A 19,709-nucleotide genomic window follows, 5' to 3' on the forward strand; every position below is an offset into this window, starting at 1 on the left:
ATTTATGCATAAGCATGTACCCTCCTTCAGTGAATGTTTACTCTTTCGCATGCTCATTGGAAGTATGTAATCTGGAGGTGTTTATGTTTCTGAAAGCCTCAAAAACCTGTTGTGCATCCCTTGACCTTGGTTGATCATTTACCATTCCATCGACTTCAATAGTAGCAGTAGACATTTGGAGGTGACTCACAGTTGAAGTTTTTTGTGTCATTAGGGATAGGCTGTAATTTGGTAGTTTGGATTTCCAAGGAAAGAGGGAAGATTGGAGGGAAACCCAGCAATGGCAGTAGCTTAATTTTAATGAAAGATGCCAAGGGTTCACAAAATCCTACTATCTCCAGGCCCTCTGGGTGAGAAATCAGTACACAAGATACAATGCCAACCTAATCCCTCTCCACCGACTTCAAATTGATGTCACTTGTGTATCTCCATTGTGTGCCAGGGTTGTGAGAGAGCTAACGGTGTCATCTCAGTTTAGGTTTTCTGACCTACAGGTATTCCTAATTTTTTTGGTCTCATATATTCTGTTAAAATAAAAGTTCTCTCTGGCTAAAAAATCTTCTTTGTTAAAATGAAATGGCCTCCCCCTGAAATTGAACTTTCTCGGATTGTGGACCGTTTTAGTGTCTCTGTACTATATTTATATGCAATTTTTCTTCTTCCTACAACTCAAAGCTTATTCCCTCTGGCAAATTTACACTTTACTGTAGCAGCATGGAATTCAGCATTAGTTTTTTTCTGATGGAAACCAAATGCTACATGGAGGGTTTTTCTGGTAGCAAGCCTTTTGGGCTACTCAGTTGCTATCTACTTTCCTCTCTCTTCTATTGCTGCCTAAATAGAATAATTATTCCTCTTGTGCATTTGTATCCTCCCATAGATTTTTTTGAAAATGTTCTTCTAAGCTTTAGTTTCAGACCATTACCTAATGTTTGTCTTGAGGTTTTACTCTTTCAGATTATTCTGTCTATAAGCTCTGATTCTTGCCATATCTGCTTTGTGCTCTGTTAAGTTGTCCATCAACTGCAATATGATTGCCCTTTCTCCATATGATTCTACACCACTACTTATCTTTTTCTCAGTATTGATCATGGCTTTCTTAACTCTTGTGGAGGCTATGGAGATGTGGAGGCTATGGGCTACCCTTCCTTTTCACCACATGTGATGAGTAGGTTTCCAAAAAGTGAGCCGCAGTGAAAGAGTTAATAGCCTAGGATTATAAAATATAATGTTACCAGACATAATAACCAGAGGCATTCCTGTCTTGCTCATTACTTAAATTTATCTTCTTTTCCCAATTTGAAAAATAAGGCTTGAATACAGTGGCATTGAGTCTATCATAGAGGTAGCTGGTTGGGTGAATCCCAAGTTGCATTATTGTGTTACCCATTGCTGTACATTGCACTATTATTTCCTGAAGTGAGCATACAGTCATCATTGTACTAAAAACTGAGTAAAGGAGAAAATCCTTGATATGTTGATACGGCATGGCTGGCAGGCACTCAGACCTCTCAGGATATTGTAATACATCTTAGTCCAAATGCCTGCCAGCCACTGAATGGCAACATAACAAGCACTTTCACTTTTCCCCAATATTCTGCGCACCAATGACTGCATTCAGCCTTTTGGAAATATAGTACACCAGGCTTTAAGGTAATCACAATTAGTTAGTATTGTCATATTGCCATTAAATGAAAATTTGTTTCAGTTTACATGTTCAGCAATAATGTTTTGGCATGGTTCTCATTACAAGATTGTTTCTTTGATTTTTTTAGACCACAATAAACATCCATCAAGGTTGCATACATTATTCTATTTTTTGAAATATTTTCAGGATATCAGGATTGCCGAAGATTTTGGAATATCTGATTTTCCTTCATTAGTTTATTTTGAGGGTCAGGTACCTAATGTGTTTGAAGGTAAGCAATCTTCCTAATTCATTCAGTCACACATCCCTAGTGGTCACACATTACAGGCCCAGTGATGTCAGTGTTATGTGTTCTTTCCTATTCATTACTGTCTACTTTACAATAAATGCCTTAAAGAACTTAATTTTTACCCAATTTTATTTATTGTGCCCTCACATTGTTGCTTTTAAAAAATATTAGTATTCCCAAATATGAATTAAGTATCATTTATCATGATAGAATATCTCTATCTTGTGCTACAGGTCTTTTTGTCTGTCATTATTTTACAGGTGATCTTTTAGAAGAAGAGGAAGTGTTACAATGGCTTATAACACAAAAAACTGAGGACAGAATTGAACTGGTGACTCGTAACATGATAGAGACAATGGTGGAGGAAACTCAGTATTTGGCTGTGTATTTCTGTAGGCATAGTTTTCAGAGGTACTTGGATGAAATTATTCCATAGTACATTCATATTATTTCTTTAGAATTTATCTATTTCAGATAAGCTTCAGTGTAAAACTTGTGAACAAATCCTGGAAGGATTGGAGAATATTGATGATGAATGTGACCTGTATGGGATTCATATGGTGAAAATTCAAGATCCTCAATTGGCAAGGCGTTACTCAATTAAAACATTCCCAGCTTTGGTATATTTTAGAAATGGAAACCCACTTCTGTATGATGGTATGCATTAAACTGTCCTTAGGTGTTATCCATTACCACATAACCTAATGTTTGTCAGATTCATTTAATCCCATGAACATTATTCTAATTTTTGTCTTCCTGATCTCCTGGAGTACAGCTTCCTTCTGGGATTGGGCAGTTAGTCATTAAGGGAATGAGTGAAATAAGCAAAATGGAAAACTCCTTGTTGAATGGGTTCAGGGATAAAAGTGATCTTACTATGGGTGAAGTAAATTTGTTGTTTCCACGACACTCCGTTACGAAACCAGGTATCCAGGCTTGTCATTTATAAGGTTGCTATACCTTATTTCCTGTTCATCATATTGATTGAAGTATATGTGGAGAACCACCTTATAATCAAGTCTGTCAAAATAGAGAAAAGTGGTCCTCTTTTAAATAAGAGAAATAATGAATAAAAATTAAAATTTGGTAAAAGAAAAGGACAGATAGCTAAAGAGTGTTTTTATCTAGCATAGGTCTTCGTATTCAACTCTAAGAAAGTGTACTTAAGGTATTCAAAAGTGGAATATTTGGGGGGGGGGGGCTCGGGGGGGGGGTCCTCCTTTATACATGCATTGTTCCTTCCGTATCAGCACCCCTTCCACTTGTAATTTGGAGAGGAAAGTCAAGGAGGATATACCTCACTGCGTGTTCATACCAATCCTTCAGACCAGAAGATTAACAGCATATTTTCCTCTCCCTTTCATCCAAGCTTATAGATTATTCCTTTGTAAGTGTTCTGAAGACCTGGTTTGATGCCAGAACAAGAGCTTTCTGAACTGTTCAAAAGAAGTATTGCATATAATGAATAGCTAAGTGAGTGTGTCCCCTTGTTTTGAAGCCTCTGCAAGTATATTGTCCTTTCTTATATCATTATGAAATCAAAATTATTGTGTAATTTCTCTCATATACTAGAAGTTGGATGTAGAAATGATATTCTGTTTAGAGTGAAATGAGTGTTTTCAGTCCATTTGGCTGTATTTTGTATGAGTGTTAATATTTTGCTGCAAGGAATTTTGAAACTTATATTCCTATATAGTATTGGCCAAGATTATTGTGTACAAATATTCATTTATGGTGCAGGGGTCTTTGCAGAAGTTACCATAATGACAGTAAATTATTAAATAAAACACACAAATAATGGAATTACTTCCTGTTATTTTATTGTAAAAATGTTTTTCTCACAAAAACAGGAGATATGCAAAATGAAGAGTCTGTACTTGAGTGGCTAGTTGATGATGATAATAGGGAATTGGCCGATGAGATTGAGTCTGTTAATGAAAGGATGCTGGAACGGCTTCTCGACGAGTCAGCACTCTTGGCAGTATTCTTCTGTAAGTTATTCTTTGATTGCTCCATATTGTTTAAAGTTGTTAAAGATAATTCTTCCCTCATTAAACTAAATGTGGAAAAAGGAAAATTCTGTACCAGACACAGCATGGCATTTCATTGTAGTTAGGCTTAATGCTTTCATGATCTTTAGATATTCCTTTTGCTTCTACAATTCAATGAGGAAGCAAGCATATAATGTATGTTTTTCATTCAAACAGTAACATTTCTCCAGTGATAAAAATACTCTTCAATAAAATTTCAGCTGATTTAGAGACAGTGAATTAACATAAAAACTCTCCATTTTACAGAGATATATTTTTGATCAGTCATAGAATATATGTAGGCTGAATTTTTAGATTGTTCATTCATCATTATGGTCATTTAACCCTTGAGTATACATTCACTGTCATAAATATCATATTCTTGAATGTCATTATCCTGGTAGACAGTTTTCCTCACTGCTAAATTATCCTACTGTCATAATCCTGTATGTCATGCTCTTATAATTCTTTAGTTGTAGTATTATAAGCCAAAATGCCAACTTCGTAGCTGTTGATTCCCCCAAGTAGTGAAAGCTGAAATTTAATTATCTTCAAAATCATTTTTGTGATACTTCAAATTGTAAAAAATGCTAAAATGGCAACAGAAATAAATCATTTATTTTCTTTTTAATAAGGATGACGAATTATTATCATTACATCTATAACAAAGTTATAACTTTAACAAATATTTCTCATTACAAACTCCAAAAGCTCCTGTAAAAGAATGTGCATATACCTCATAAACAAGACTCGTGTTGAGACCCAGTTAATGAAACATAGGTAACTCTCTCTGTAATCATGTTCATTTCAGCACATTGAAGTCCTAAGCTGAACTCTGCCTCAATAGATTGGGCTCTAGATGGAGTGGTAAACTCCTAATGTAAATTTTTCAACTTTTTGGGGACTCATGGTTATTCAAGCCTAAGCTCTATCATTTCCCCCATCTCTTCCGCAATGCTATTTTCTTGCTTTAAATTTATATGTATCTCATTTAACCTCTGAGGCTAAATTTTGTAATGGAAGAGGAACAGTCCCACTAATCCCTACCCCAAAATCATGTATGATTGTGCCATTAAATTAATTTAAATAGTTGAGATTTCACTGTTTTTTATTTATAATTCTTGCTGATTCCGTAGCTTTCAGTACAAATTCAGTTTAATCTGCCAAAAGAACAGAGAGCTGTTCATCCAAAGAAAAAAGTTCATGTTTTATGGTATTTTGTTATGATGTCATTTATTCATTAGTTCCTTTTGTTTTCTTGGAATTTGTAAACTAGACGATGAAGACTGCCCAGAGTGTGAGGAAATATTGGCAAAATTAGAAGAAATTGATGGTGAAGCAGATCTTTTTGGTATGTAGTTACCTTTAATTGAATGACTATTTCTTTTTCATTTTAATCTCTTAGTTAATGTACCATTTGATCTCACCAATCTCTTTGGTTCATATTAAATTTCAAATAAAAACCTTGGTTTGATTGGACACTTATTCTTCTTCAATTATTTTTTATTTATTTATAAGTAATGTATTCCTTCCCAATATTCAATTCCTTGAATATATCAATGTATTTGATAATCAGTACTTCAACTATAATATTTTCCTTGATGCATGACAATTTTTATTTACATAATGTTGAAAATTCACCCTTTTTGTATATGGTCAATTGTTAGACATGGGACTCAGTATTTGGCTATGTAAAATTCAACTATCAATTGAGTTTTACTTGTGTGTGATAACTTTGCTTGCAATCATGTTGCCTCATGGTGACATACCTAGGCTGAAAGTTTCTAGAAGTTTGATGTGTGGAAAGGTAGCCCAGCGGTGGGAAAAGCTCTGTTAGGGGAGGAAGTGTGGAAGGAAAGTCAACCTTTCTACTTGGAGGTGGAGGGAAAGGGACTATAGGTTAGGGGGTAGCCATGTGTGCATGCCAATAACTTTATCCCAAGCTAAACACATAAGGTATAAGTATAATGATGGTGATGTTTATTGGAACCTAAAAGAAATGTTTGAGACATGTATGGAACACATCATATTGATTGCAAATATTTCAGACAAAAACTATACAATTGCAATTCAAGTTTGAATACCAATCATACCATCACAAATAAAAAAGAAAACAGTGAATAGGAGCAGGTTTTTCTGGTGCAATAGTTTGTCTCAACCAAACACATATGTAAGGCACCATATCCTTGAGCCTAGGATAACTCGCTGTACTTAAAATCCTCCCTCCATAATTAAAATCAAAATCTGATAAATTAATAAAAGCTGAATTGAAGCAGGCTTCAACTTCAGTTTTATGGGTTAATCATTTTATGAGGACCTTTGCATGCATGCTATTTCATTCAAAGTATCTTGCTGCATAATTCAAGTAATATCAAGTTAAGTTGACCAACTTCATAATTATTCTGTCTGATTTTCTAAATATTTCTGAGATATGTGGGTTTTGATAAATGCTCTAAAGTTGCAGTGGTTAGCAGAGTAAGCTATTTGGCTATGCTCTAATTGAGAGCATGATAGAAATTATTTCCATCATCAGTACTATTCATTATTAACTAACTCTTTCACTTATTGCATTTAACTACTCTTGATACCTATGTGTAATTAATACATCTTTGAGTTCTTTGCCTGATTGTCTAAAAGGAGTGAGCAATTTCACTACCATATTATAATTTTTCTTTGCTTGAATAGAAAATGATAAATTTACTTGTACTAACATTAACAAACAACAATACACTTACATACTTCCATGTACATGCCATAGCTCACAATGCGTGTGCCTGGAAATCAATTTTTGTCATCATCAATTTGGATTGGATATTTGACCTCGACCAAAAACAAGTGACTGAAATACTAATTGAAGACTACATCTGGAAAGACAATGTGGGAACCATAAAAAAGCAATTACATGACCATTTGTAACACATTCATAACATATTTTCATTCCATCTCTGTTTCACACTTCTATATCATTCAGTCGATCAATTTTGGCAGTTAGTAAAGCGTGCCTAACCCCTGTTTTCTCATGCACAAATTCTTTGTAATTAATTTTGCATTTTCCATTATATTGCAAGTGATTAAAAGTTTTTGTACATTTTAACTGTAATAATTCAAGAATTCTTAATGCATTTTAGGTATTGATTTTGTGAAGATAGATGATCCAGATGCTGCAACAAGATATAACATTGTCAACTTTCCATGTCTAGCTTACTTCAGAAAGAGAACAGCATTATTGTATGATGGTAAGTAACTATTAAATCTGATATGTCGAATAAGAACATACTTAAAGGTAAGTATTAAGTACACATAAAAATGACATTCCTGGCACTTCTGGAGAATTCTCTTTCATTTTTGAGTTCTTTTCATAGACAGAGCTCCTTCTGTCCTATTTTATGCATATGGAAGAGATGCCTGAGCCTTGTATAAGCAATATTTTACATAAAATCCCCACATCAAGGGATACAATATGCATTTGGTAGCATAATTATGTGCACTGGAAAATTTTCAAATTCTATTGCAGCCTTACTGCAAAATATAATGCCCATTCATGGCAATTATGATATTGACCTTAATGCACATGCGCAAATTGATTGGAGTACGTAAAAGGGCAGTAATTTGCTTTAAACCCTTTTGGCTGAATTGGTAGGCGCATTCACTGTAGCATTTTATAGCCCTGAAACACAAATGTGGGATCTACCCTACATCATTGGAAAACCATCTCATATAGGTACATGAATGTATCTTCATAATCTTTCAATCTTCTGAAGAAGTGTAGCTTAATTTGTGTTACCTCCACTGAGTTTTTGAAAAAATAGTATAATCTAAAGAAAGGATGCCACAAAAATAAAATAATGCCAAAATAACCATTTTAATTTTTTATTGGGTTATTGATATCATGCTGGAAGCAACCTGAAATACAATTTTGCAGTATTAATGGTTGAAATCATGGAAAATTGAAAGTGACTGAAAACCACCCCCATTTACCTTGAAAATGAAACAATCAGTAATGGAAAACTTGTGAATGATAAGACCAATATCAAAAACAGAATAAGTTAACCTCAGCTATGCACTAAACATGCAGTTTGCATAATGTATATCTATACTGAATGTATATTGTATACATGTAAGTTCAAGAGTCAAAGATCTAAGAGGCTTCTAAGTGGAGGAAGAGGCTGTCTGATGATCTATTTCAATAAAGTCTATCAATATCTTCTCATGTAGTAACAGTAACAGTTTTGAGATACTGTTAACACTGTAAAAATGAAATCTGCATTAAATTGAAACAAGGCCATTGGTATTTTCAAATAAATTGTTTTAAAAATTTTTAAAAAAGGTAATACGAGGGTCATCCGGAAAGTAGTACCCGTTCGTGAAATAAAGACACAAAAGTAAATATTAACAAACATAAAAAATTTTATTTGAAAGAGGATACTTTAAACTACTTCTCAACATAATCTCCAAGCAAATTAAGGCATTTGTCATAACGTGTGACAAGTTTCTGTATTCCTGCTGCATAGTCCTTCGCCGCCAGCTCATTGAGATACGCGAGGGACCCATCTTGCACAAATTTTTGCATAATGCAGATGGTGTTTAACAATTTCATGAACAATTGTTCGAGAAACATTGGGAAAATGCTCACAGATGTCATCAATTGTGACGCGCCGATCGTTCCTCACGAATTCGTCAACTGAGCTCACCAGTTGGTCTGTAATGACAGACGGTCTCCCCGAACGCTCATCGTCGTGTGTGTTCCCCCTCCCCATGTTGAAGTTGCGACACCACCGCCGAACAGACGACTCGTCCATTACATTGTCTCCATACACCTCCTTTAATTGGCGATGAATATCACATGGGCGAACGTTTCTTGCATTGAGGAATTTAATCACTGCCCTCACTTCACAACTGGCGGCGTTCTCAATTTTTTTAAACATTGTAAACAATCACAGAAACAACACAGGCAATGCTAGCGTCACGCAACTTGGCTCAGAGAAGGCAGACAAGCCACTGAAGCTATCTGACCTCGTCCAGCGGCTACTCGCGTCGTCAGCACTTCATGCGGCACGAACGGGTACTACCTTCCGGATGACCCTCGTATAACAATATCCCTGAATGGGGGAGGGATTATGAGTGTCTGATTTTTCTTTGAAATGCCGGTTTGGAGAAGTATCGAAAAGTTTAAATGAAAAGAAAGGAAAGCAAATGGGAATGTGTTAAGCATGGTGGAGGATGAGAGGGTAGTGTTTGGAGAAATTCATAATGTCTCTAATTCTATTGACTTGATCTCCCCTACCATAGTAGGATGGGGGTAATAGTACATTTTCAACATCACTGCTAAAGAGGCGTCCTTCCAATTTATGCAAGAGCTTTAATCTGTAATTTAACCTTCCTTTCTATAGTGCTTCCCAGCCTAGCTGCTCTAATACTTTGGATTTGCTACTAAGTTTATCATAACAGTGTTTTACAAATCTAGCTCCTCTACACATCATGCGATCTATTTTGGCAATTAATCCAACTTAGTGAGGGTTCCATTGCAATAGATTTATAAAATTAATTATCTGAGTCTTACCATACACATTCTATTGAAACAATATTTTCAAAGAAAATATAAAGCCTTGAACTGTTTTCTTTTTATGATATAAGAATCTCTATAATGCTTTTCTCATTAATGTTGCATATTCTGCGCAACCATATCTTGAATACATACATACATGTATGCATGTCCTGTCTAGATTATATAATTCACCCTATTGGAATGCATCAGCCCAGAGATGGACAATTTATTATGGTCAAAAGTATGTTGTAATTTTAATAAAGGGCATGAACCTGATGCCAAATTAAAATCCCAGTTTAAATGAGTGTGGTCTGGGTTCATAAAGTCCCGGACAGAAATGTCTCTAAGCAATCATGACAATTGGTAGCATATGTTTAACAATCTTATTAAATTTTTTGTATTATCAGGTGACTTGAATGATGAAACCAAAATTCTTCAGTGGTTGACATCCCAAGATGTGTTTGAAATTAAGAATGAGATTGAAGAAGTGAATCGAAAGATGCTAGATAAACTACTAGATGAGAATGACTTTGTGGCTGTGTACTTTTGTAAGTTTTATATTTAGCAGAGATTTTTATTTTATTAAAACTAATCAAATTTTGAAATTAATATTTTTAGCATCATCTTTACGTACTTCAACCTTTGACACTTTATCATATTTCAGATGAGCAAAATTGTGCAGAGTGTGATGTTGTTTTGTCTGAACTAGAAAAGATAGACAGTGAAACAGACAATCTTGATATCACCTTTGTAAAAATATCAGATCCAAGATATGCACGAAAGTGGGGTGTTACCAAGTTGCCTGCAATTGTATATTTCCGCAAGCGTTTTCCCAGTATATATCGAGGTAATATTAATTGTTTTTTGTGAATTACTTTTCCATTAACTACTGTTCATGGAATTAACATATCTCTTCTTTTTCACAGGAGACTTGACTACAGAAGAGGAGGTTTTAGAATGGCTTAGGAAGAATCGTTTTAGGCAGCCAGAGCTGAACATTTTCATGTATGCTCTGATAGCCATCACGATAGCATTTGTTATATACACAGTTTTCTTGGTGTTTTGTTTTCGAAATCATCCCAAGACAGCATGATTATTTGGTGGTGACTGTTGGAAAATTATGGCTAAAAAATAAAATGTTAAATCATTGAACACAAAGGACAAATAATTGAAATTGAGCCATGAGTGATATAATACCTTTACATTTTTCCATGAAAAGTGCTTTTGTGGATTATCTTTTATATAATGGGGGAACTCCAGAAGTTTTGTCATCTTTCTGAAAAACAAATACATTCGATATTTTTCCATAAGAACAACTGGAATGCTGAGTATGAAAGCAGCATTTGATGTTATTTATTGTTTTGAGAGCTGTTTAAAATGGGCAATGGGCAATGGGCCATCCAAGTTCTCAATAATGCCATCATCGACATCATTATTTCATTATCAAATCATGTCCATCATTAGCATTGTTATGATATTAGATTCAGAAGGTATTGATCTCTGTGAAGAATTGTTCATGAAGATTTTGCTTCAGAATCCAAGAAACATGCTTAGCTTGAGAGAAGACATCAGGCATTCTCAGGTAAATTCCATTGCAAAAATTTGTATCATAAGTTTATTATTGGAAATTTTAGCAATTGGGTTCGAAGCTCAGAGACAACCATTTATTTATTTGGGTAAATACTACTGTCATGTTACCTGTTAAACCATCAAATGTAAATATGTAAAAAATATGACAGGCATAAACATAGGATAACATTGACATTAACTTTTTTACACAAGGAGGAAAGGTAGTCTTATAATATTTGATACCAAATGATATTAATTTGTGAATATTTGGTTGAAATTTTAATAATAAATGGAATTGCATAATGTTATTTGAGACTCAATCATTTTTCAATCTTGCAATGCACTTGTAAAAATTAGTTGCTATGTCAAGTGATGGTACATATATGTGTTTCTGTGTGATCAACTGGTATATGTGACACATTTTTACCTCATGATTGAACTGTTACAGTATTCTTCTCCTCATTTCATTTTGTCTGATTGGCCTTGCCTGGTTTTTTCCTAAAAATGTGTACAACAAACTACATTTTAACTGTGGTTTAACCCTCTATTGATGCTTATCACAGCTATAATTGAATACTTTGTTGTGTTTTCCTATCAGTTATAATATCATGTGCATATGTTTTTTAAATAAATATTACTAGGGTTTTGATAACTCTTAAATTTGAGAATGGAACTCTGTTCTGTGCATGAAATGCACAGTGAAAGTATTTTAGTGCATGTATGGCCACCATGATCAAATGGCATAGGCATTCAAAGAAGATTACCACTTGTTAAGGAGTTACTCAATTTTATTCTTTATCTAAGGCTTTCTTTCATTTTTTTACTCTTTCCAATTTTAAATAGCAATGGTATTTTGACATCAGTACATGAATGGAATAAGGCCTGTGAAGATTAAAATGAGTTGTATGTAGGGTCTTTGGGGGACTTTAAAAATTACTTTTTTTGAGAGAATAATTTTAGATGGTTAGATAGTCATATGTATATGAGAGTCTAACTTATGCTTGCTATTAAATACAATATTATGATTAATGAGTCGATAAAAATTTCAATAGGAGAATATTAAAATGCTCTGGTGTTGTTTTCTACAAAATATCTTGAGGAGAAATTAGAATAGAAGATATTCTTAAAGTAGGTGACTAAAATTAGGTGCTCATCAATTGCAAACGTTTTTTACAACCTGGTGCTAATTTATAATGGTGTGAAGAAACAGAATGGACCATCATGAGGAATTTATTCACCAAACCCCTCTATAGGCATAAGTAATGTACTGCTTTCACCTGGGGGGTGCAATTTTTACACAATGACTCATCATTATTAGTAGCTCATTTGACAAGTTTTATTTCTCGAGTGATTAGTGAGAATGACTGCAAGACATTGATTACTCTCCCATGTCAAGTTTCATCAAACACCTCAAATTTGTAGATTTTAGAAGGTAGATGGGTAGGTATCAAATCTATGGACTGTTTTTTAATTGAAATCCTTTGATATTGTGATGTCATATTTTAATTATGTTTGGAATAAAGGTGATGCCTTCCTTAATTGATATTTCTACAATTCCTGATCTTTTTGCTTTTTTCGCATGTAGTATGAAATAAAAAAATGTAAAATGAAGATAGGCATCAAAAGAAACATAATAATTAAAAAAATTAATGGTAAAAGCTGAGAATGAACAGTGGATAACTTACTTCCTTTGAGTGGTGTAAAATACTCTTTGGAGGATTTTAGCCGTATTTCTTCCTTGTCATTCCCTAATGCTATTTTTTATCGTAATATGTTACACCTGTAATTTCATCTCACCTGGAATCTTTCACTATATAATGGCTCTCATGAATGCAATTATTTGAGAAATAATTTAGAATATGAAGTAGGTAGAATAATTAATTTTTGACATTTGGCAAAAATTAATTACAGATCTTAGGGTTGAAGCATATAAAAAATATTGAGAAGTTCACCAATGCAATTTGAACATAAGATATGGGCCAACACAAAAAAAATAATCATACTAGCACTAAAATGAGGAGTTTATACTTACTGCGCTGCTTTACAATTTAGATTTGCCTTTACTTTCATGATGGTTCATGGTTAAGCATAAATATAGTCCAAAATTCAGTAGAACTAAGTATGTTTAAGTCTTATAAAATGACCACATAAAAAACGCAATTAAAAGACAAATTTGTCATATTTCTAAACCTCTAAATGATTATCTGTCTTTCTGCCATGCTCAACCACCAACCTCTAATAATTTCATTATTTTACAACTATGGTGGTATATGTAAGGACAGTTTTTCATTGAGCAATTTGCATCTACATTAATGTGATCATACATAATACTGCATAATTGAATGAGAGCCTATATGGGCATGTAATAATACCTAGGTCCTAATTATTATGTGATAGGTATATTATAATGTGATTGAATCCATTTGTTTATTGAACCCATTCAAATGTTTTTGCCGTGTGTTTATTTATGAAATGGCAATCACACTGAAAGGTAGAAAAATCCATTTGATGAAGAGAATTTTATAAATGCATATTTGGGTTTTACAACTGCTCTGAAAATATTTGTTGGGTACGGGAAGAGATTATAATGGTTAGACACAAACTATCCCTAGCATCTCATCATGTGGAGGGCCCCTCAGTAAGGAGGATAATGAATGCAGCTGTTGTTTAAAATCGTATCGTGTTAGGAAGGTATGTGGACCACCAGTGCCAGCCATTCCATTTCATATAAAAGGAGTTTGGTGGCTGTTTTCTTTCTGGTGCATTCTTGTGCCGGGACATCAGGATGAAAACTTGTCCATCCTTTTTTGACATTTTCATCTTGTGTTTGAAGTGTAATATGTCTGTGGTGATGAAGAGGGAATACTTTAAAAATTTAATTCTGTGATTACATTTTAACACACAATGGTAAGGAGTCTGTTAAAAATGTCCATAATGTAGAGAAGCTCAGTATCCTGTGTACAATATGTAAACTTTAAGTTTATATTGAAAAACAGGGTCTTAATCATGCATTTGTAACTATTTGTTGTCTTGTTGAATGCCTTTGGATTTAAAGTATTGTATTGTACATAATAAAATTGTGGGAAGGCAGTTATGATCATTAATGGTAACAGAAAAGCCACTCTTTGTTAAAGTGAATAGTATTAATATTTGATGAGTTGTAATGCTAAATATTTATTGATTTTTCTCAAGCATACTTTTAACCAGAGATTACAAAATTTTAATCTTTGATAATCATTGCATAAACTTTAACCTCGTTCATAAAGTCTTATTGTTTTACAGTATAATTTTGTGTATGACAGAGAGAGAAAAGATTACTCTTGGTTCATGCTGTTGGATTTTGCTTACTTATTATTTTAGTGAATAACTCTGGTGACTCAAATTAGTTAATCATGGTTACCTACATGTGTATCAAAAATTGTTTGAAATGCTGAATGAATTTCTACAAATGCTAATGAATTACCAAAGAATTACTTTCTATTGGAAACTAAACATACTACATATTGTAATCAGATTTTTAAGGAAGAGGACTTCTATTTTGGAACTCAGATGTATGTCTTTGTTTTTCAAATAAATCAAAAATCGATAATTAATATCTGTGAATGTTTATCTTATAGATGCTGCAGTGGTGTGTTATTTCAATAGAGTAGGTTTCAGTTAACCATTCTGTGAGAATTTATATGTCATGACATTTTAAAATGGGAGGAAGCTTTAGAAATTCAAAGCTTTCAAATGTTTTCAAAAATTTAGTAATTAATTTTATACATTTCATAAAAATATTGGTACTAAAAGTATGTTCTCACCTTTAAAAAACTCTGAATTCCACTACAAGGTACCAGCTATAACTGTTTTCCTTCAGGAATAAACATATAATAAATTATTCATAAGGGTGGTGGAAAATAAAGAAAGTAGCAACTATATGAGTACATGAAATTGGTTAAAAAATTTGTAGACCTCATCATTTAATTAATTTAAGGAAAGAGAGGAAAGAAGTTATGAAAGAGAAGAAAATGAATCCCATCAGAGGCATAATGGCATGAAAAATGACCTGCCGGGTTTGAAGAAGAGTATTGATAACTCCCAGAATTGCTTAGTGTAGGTGCTGCTGGTTTATTCTCGCTAAAACATTTGTGAGTTTGGCTTTGGCCATATCATTTTGATATCTACAATATTTAAGAGTACAGTGAATGGTTCATTGCCACAGGGGCCTACTATACTACATTCAATTTAAGGGGTTTGAAAAATCTCTCTTCTTTTTTATGATTATTTACTTAATGATCCTATGATTTTTCCCAGCTGTACATTTATGGAGGGATTGGTCAACATATGCAAATTCCTTACCTGGTAAGTTGTTTTTTCCATTGAGTTATGTTGACTGTATGATTCTATTTATATTTTATATGGTTGACTTTTTGGTCGCTCCTTTACTATTCCTCTTTTATAGAAGCTAGGAAGTTAGACATAACTCATTGAGGAACATTCAAGTGGATCTTCTCTATTATTTAGAATTTACTGTAAGAATTATGAAACAATGGGACCATTTTTGGAAAAAGAATTTAAAAATATTTTATTTCTACTTTACTTTGCTTAAAAATAATTATTAGGGGAATATAAAGTGATTTTAATTGTAAATAATGAGCATATTTCCTTAAAATAAACTGAATGCATTAAGGGAAATACAAATGGCAATGGACCGAGTTCACCATGGATGTTATTGAGTGACTATGACAAAATCATGCAGGAAACATAGCCCCCGAGTCGAGCGTAAAAAGACAACTCAGAAAATTTCTTAGCTCTTGAAGATTCAATCACTAAAATTTTTGTGCCATAAGAAACATCCATTTTCACATAATTGTAAAATAATTTCAAAACCCCCATTTCGACAACATTTCAACCAAATGACCTCAAGGCCACATCTTTGAGCTTCGTCTTTCAATTTCCTTTTCTGGGTTTCGAGGTAAGTAGTGTTCCAGTGAAATTAAGTTGGTTTCAGAGCGGATTAGAGAAAATGTACCCTCTGAGAACCACGGAGTATTCTTTTTTCAACCAGTCTGTGAAAATCGCTATCCTAAGCAATTGAGCCGTCATCTGATTGGATCAATGGCAGGCCAGTCCGGCTTTGTCCTTGAACCGATTGCGCGCATCTTGTGTTACAGTTCTCGGAAGCATGCTCAAATAATGATGGGGCTTCTGGTGTAACGGCTGACATATCGCATTATTTTCCAGAATAATTTGATTCTCGTTCACTTCCAAAAAATATGCAATACATCCATGATCGAGAAACATTCCGAACTTAGCGCTCTGGCTATTAACCCTAAGGACCCACGCAACGCTGCTCACTTAGCTCGAGTAAATGTTCCCTTTATTGCGGCATAATCGGTAAGGACAAGGATATTCATCCATTACTCGTGGAGGTTGGTCTAGCTCTGTATCACGACTGCGGTAGCAACTTGTTTCACTTTTTAAAATTTGATTTGGTTTTTGTCACTGACGATAAAGTAACGAGTTTTCGAGACCATAATAGTTGAGAGAGAACTATGAAACAATTAAAATTCCATCATTCCATGTTCCATCAGTCCTCATGCACGGGCATAAAAGTGGTGTCATCATTCATTGGTATAAATGGTCCGTAATATATCGAAAAAAAAATTTCATATCTTGACGGGAACTATACGCCAAGAATATTCTGCGGACTATATATGACATATGAACATATTTCGACATCCGAAAACGCCATCTCCTTCCAAGACTTAAATAAATATAATAATAATAATAATAATAATAATAATCTTTATTTGCCCAGAAGACACTGACACAGTGTAATAGATACATCAGATAAGTGTATAGGACACGTCATATGTACATATAGATGTTAAACAATGATGAAATTCAGAAAAGCATGACACAATAATAAATTTTTTGCATAAAATATATTCCATATTCAGTGTGGTTATTTTTTCTCCATGAATTCCATTACAGAATAAAACTGTTCTTTCCTTAAAAATGATATTAATTTCTTTTTGAACAGGACTGGATCCTTTACGTACTTAAAATCGTAAGGGAGCCTGCTCAGTGCAAGGAGGCCCATTGATTTAGGCCCCAGGGATGTATTTAAAGTCCTGCAATAAGTTTGATGCAGGTCTCTGCAGGCTCTGGTTTGGTGGCAATGAAGGTTGTCATTTGTCATATAATTGGATATATTACTTTTAGCGAAAATGCATACGACATAAATGTAAATACATGGAACAGTCAGAATATTTAACCTTTTGAAGAAGGAAAGACAAGGTGCATTGTAGGGAGCATTGCATATTAATCGTATTAAACATTTTTGAGCTTTAAAAATTGAATCAGAATGAGGGGAAGAACCCCAGGACAGAATACTATAGATAATTAAAGAATAAAATTCTCCGTAATAAATTGAAAGTAAGATATCAAGGCTTACAGATTTCCTAATACTTCTAATAAGAAAGCAAATGGAATTTAACCTGCTACGAAGATTGCATATGTGTTCATCCCATGATAAATTTTTATTTATAACAACTCCCAAAAACTTGGATCTAGAAATTTGAGGTACACACGTTCCCCCTAGGTCAATGGCCAATGAAGCAGGGGCTTTATTTTTATTAGAGAAGTATATGAGTCCAGACTTGTCAGGGTTGAGTTTCAGAGAATTTTGTGAACACCATTCACAAAGAAGTTCGGAAACTCTAGCTGCTGTCAAGGTCAAGTTGTTTAACGATGGTGCTGATACAATTACGTTAGTGTCATCAGCATATAAAATTGGCTCGGCTCCTGGAACTGACTGCAGAACTTTTGGTAAGTCATTAATGTAAAGTAAAAATAGGATAGGGCCCAAGACTGAGCCTTGGGGTACACCTAATGTAACTTCTTTACTAGGAGAAGTAAAATTAGTACCGTTCTTTGACAAAATAACCTGTTGGTGCCTTGCGCTGAGGTAAGATTTGATCCAGTTATAAGGGATACCTCTGATGCCATAGTGTCCTAATTTGGACAAGAGTAACTGATGATTAACTAGGTCAAAAGCCTTGGAAAAATCGAAGAATAGTCCCAAGGTTTCAATTCTATTATCAAGATTTGAAAGTATTAGGTTTACGAGGTGATAGGTAGCTGTAGATGTAGATCTGCATTTCCTAAAACCATTCTGTGAGCCAGACAAGAGATTAAAAGATTCAAGAAATGATGTAAGTCGATTATGGAAGACCTTTTCAAATAGTTTCCCTATCTGGTTTAATAAAGATATTGGACGGTAAGAATTCATATCCTGCTCACTACCTTTCCCTTTATAAAGTGGTACAACTTTGGCAATTTTAATGGCATCAGGAAAAACACCAAGTTGTAGGGATTTATTAATTAGGGAGAGTATCTGTTCCTTGATAGAATTAATTGATTTTTTTATCACAATCCCTGGGATACCATCTGTACCAGGACTACTTTTGTTAGGGAATTTTTTAATGATGTTCATCAGTTCCAGTTCAGTACAAGGAAGCAGGTACAATGAATTAGACAGGCTTGGGATTAGAGGATAATTAACAGGAATTGGAGTATTTGTAGTAGTCTGGTGGGACAAGTAGAAGTCATTTAAGTTGGATGCCATTTGAGAGTAATCAGAAATAACATTACCGGTGGAGTCCTGTAATTTGAAATCATGATGATTATTGATAGAACACTTAGCTTCCTTTATAATCTTCCAAATTTCTTTAGATTTGTTATCGGCATTGAGAATTCTACAGTTGTTAAATGTTTTTTTAGCCAGTTGTAACTTTTGACGGTACGTTTTTTTCAGTGTTCTATACTCCAAGCAGTCTATCGAGTTACATTTATTTTTATAAGAGATAGCTAACTCCTTCATTTTTTTCGAGAGGCATCGTATTTCATCGGTGACCCAATGGTTTCTAGTATTTAAGGACAAGTTTCTAGTTTTGTGGGAGACCAATGGAAAACAAATGTCAAAGTAATATTGATATGAAGAATAAAAATACTCAAATGAGTCATTGTAGGATCTGAGTTGGTATAAATCAGACCAATCATGGGACTTCAACATATAATTGAAGATAATAAAGTTTTGCTCTGTAAACTGCCTTTTATAAATTTTTTTGCAGTGACTAGGAGAAGAAATTAAAATCTTGCATAGAAGAGGATAGTGATCTGATATGTGGGATTTGATTACTTCAGTATTTACTTTCCCCAAATCAATGTTTGTTAAGATATTGTCTATAATAGTAGAGGAAAGGCCGTTTACCCTAGTGGGTTCGGTGTTAGTAACACAAATGTTGAAAGAGGTAAGGATATCTAAGAATTCCTGTTTGGCTTTGGAATTACTTGCGAAATCACAATTAAAGTCCCCAGTTATAATTAAATTAGGTTTTGGTATAGCATCATGAATTAGCTCTAATAGTTTGGCAAGTTTGTTAAGAAAAACACTAAAATCACTCGAGGGAGAACGATAGATAGATAATAAATGATATGCGACATTATTTACACTGAGACCCACGACACAGGACTCGAAGGACAACTCTTCATTGAGAAAATCCTGTGAGAAACAGGTTGGGAAAAGGCGCACACACTGTGAAACTAGAACCAATACACCTCCATTTCTATGCTTTGAAC

General features: G+C 34.0%; 1 protein-coding gene across 3 annotated transcripts in view; it reads left to right on the forward strand.

Annotated features, from left to right (window-relative positions):
* The window catches only part of hlk (hulk), a 168,089-nt gene extending 156,700 nt beyond the window's left edge, over window positions 1-11,389 (forward strand). For all 3 annotated transcript variants that reach the window (XM_071582877.1, XM_071582879.1, XM_071582878.1), the window contains 9 exons: window positions 1,835-1,919; window positions 2,198-2,329; window positions 2,412-2,594; window positions 3,788-3,928; window positions 5,244-5,318; window positions 7,096-7,203; window positions 9,920-10,060; window positions 10,177-10,359; window positions 10,439-11,389. In XM_071582877.1, coding sequence (XP_071438978.1) covers window positions 1,835-1,919; window positions 2,198-2,329; window positions 2,412-2,594; window positions 3,788-3,928; window positions 5,244-5,318; window positions 7,096-7,203; window positions 9,920-10,060; window positions 10,177-10,359; window positions 10,439-10,605 — 1,215 coding nt within the window. In that variant the 3' untranslated portion in view covers window positions 10,606-11,389. The remainder of the gene's footprint in view (window positions 1-1,834; window positions 1,920-2,197; window positions 2,330-2,411; window positions 2,595-3,787; window positions 3,929-5,243; window positions 5,319-7,095; window positions 7,204-9,919; window positions 10,061-10,176; window positions 10,360-10,438) is intronic.
* Window positions 11,390-19,709: the final 8,320 nt, after the last annotated feature.

This window comes from Hetaerina americana, unplaced genomic scaffold (genome assembly GCF_022747635.1).
Source record: "Hetaerina americana unplaced genomic scaffold, ioHetAmer1.1.p SCAF_12, whole genome shotgun sequence".
Taxonomy (NCBI): Eukaryota; Metazoa; Arthropoda; class Insecta; order Odonata; family Calopterygidae; genus Hetaerina; species Hetaerina americana.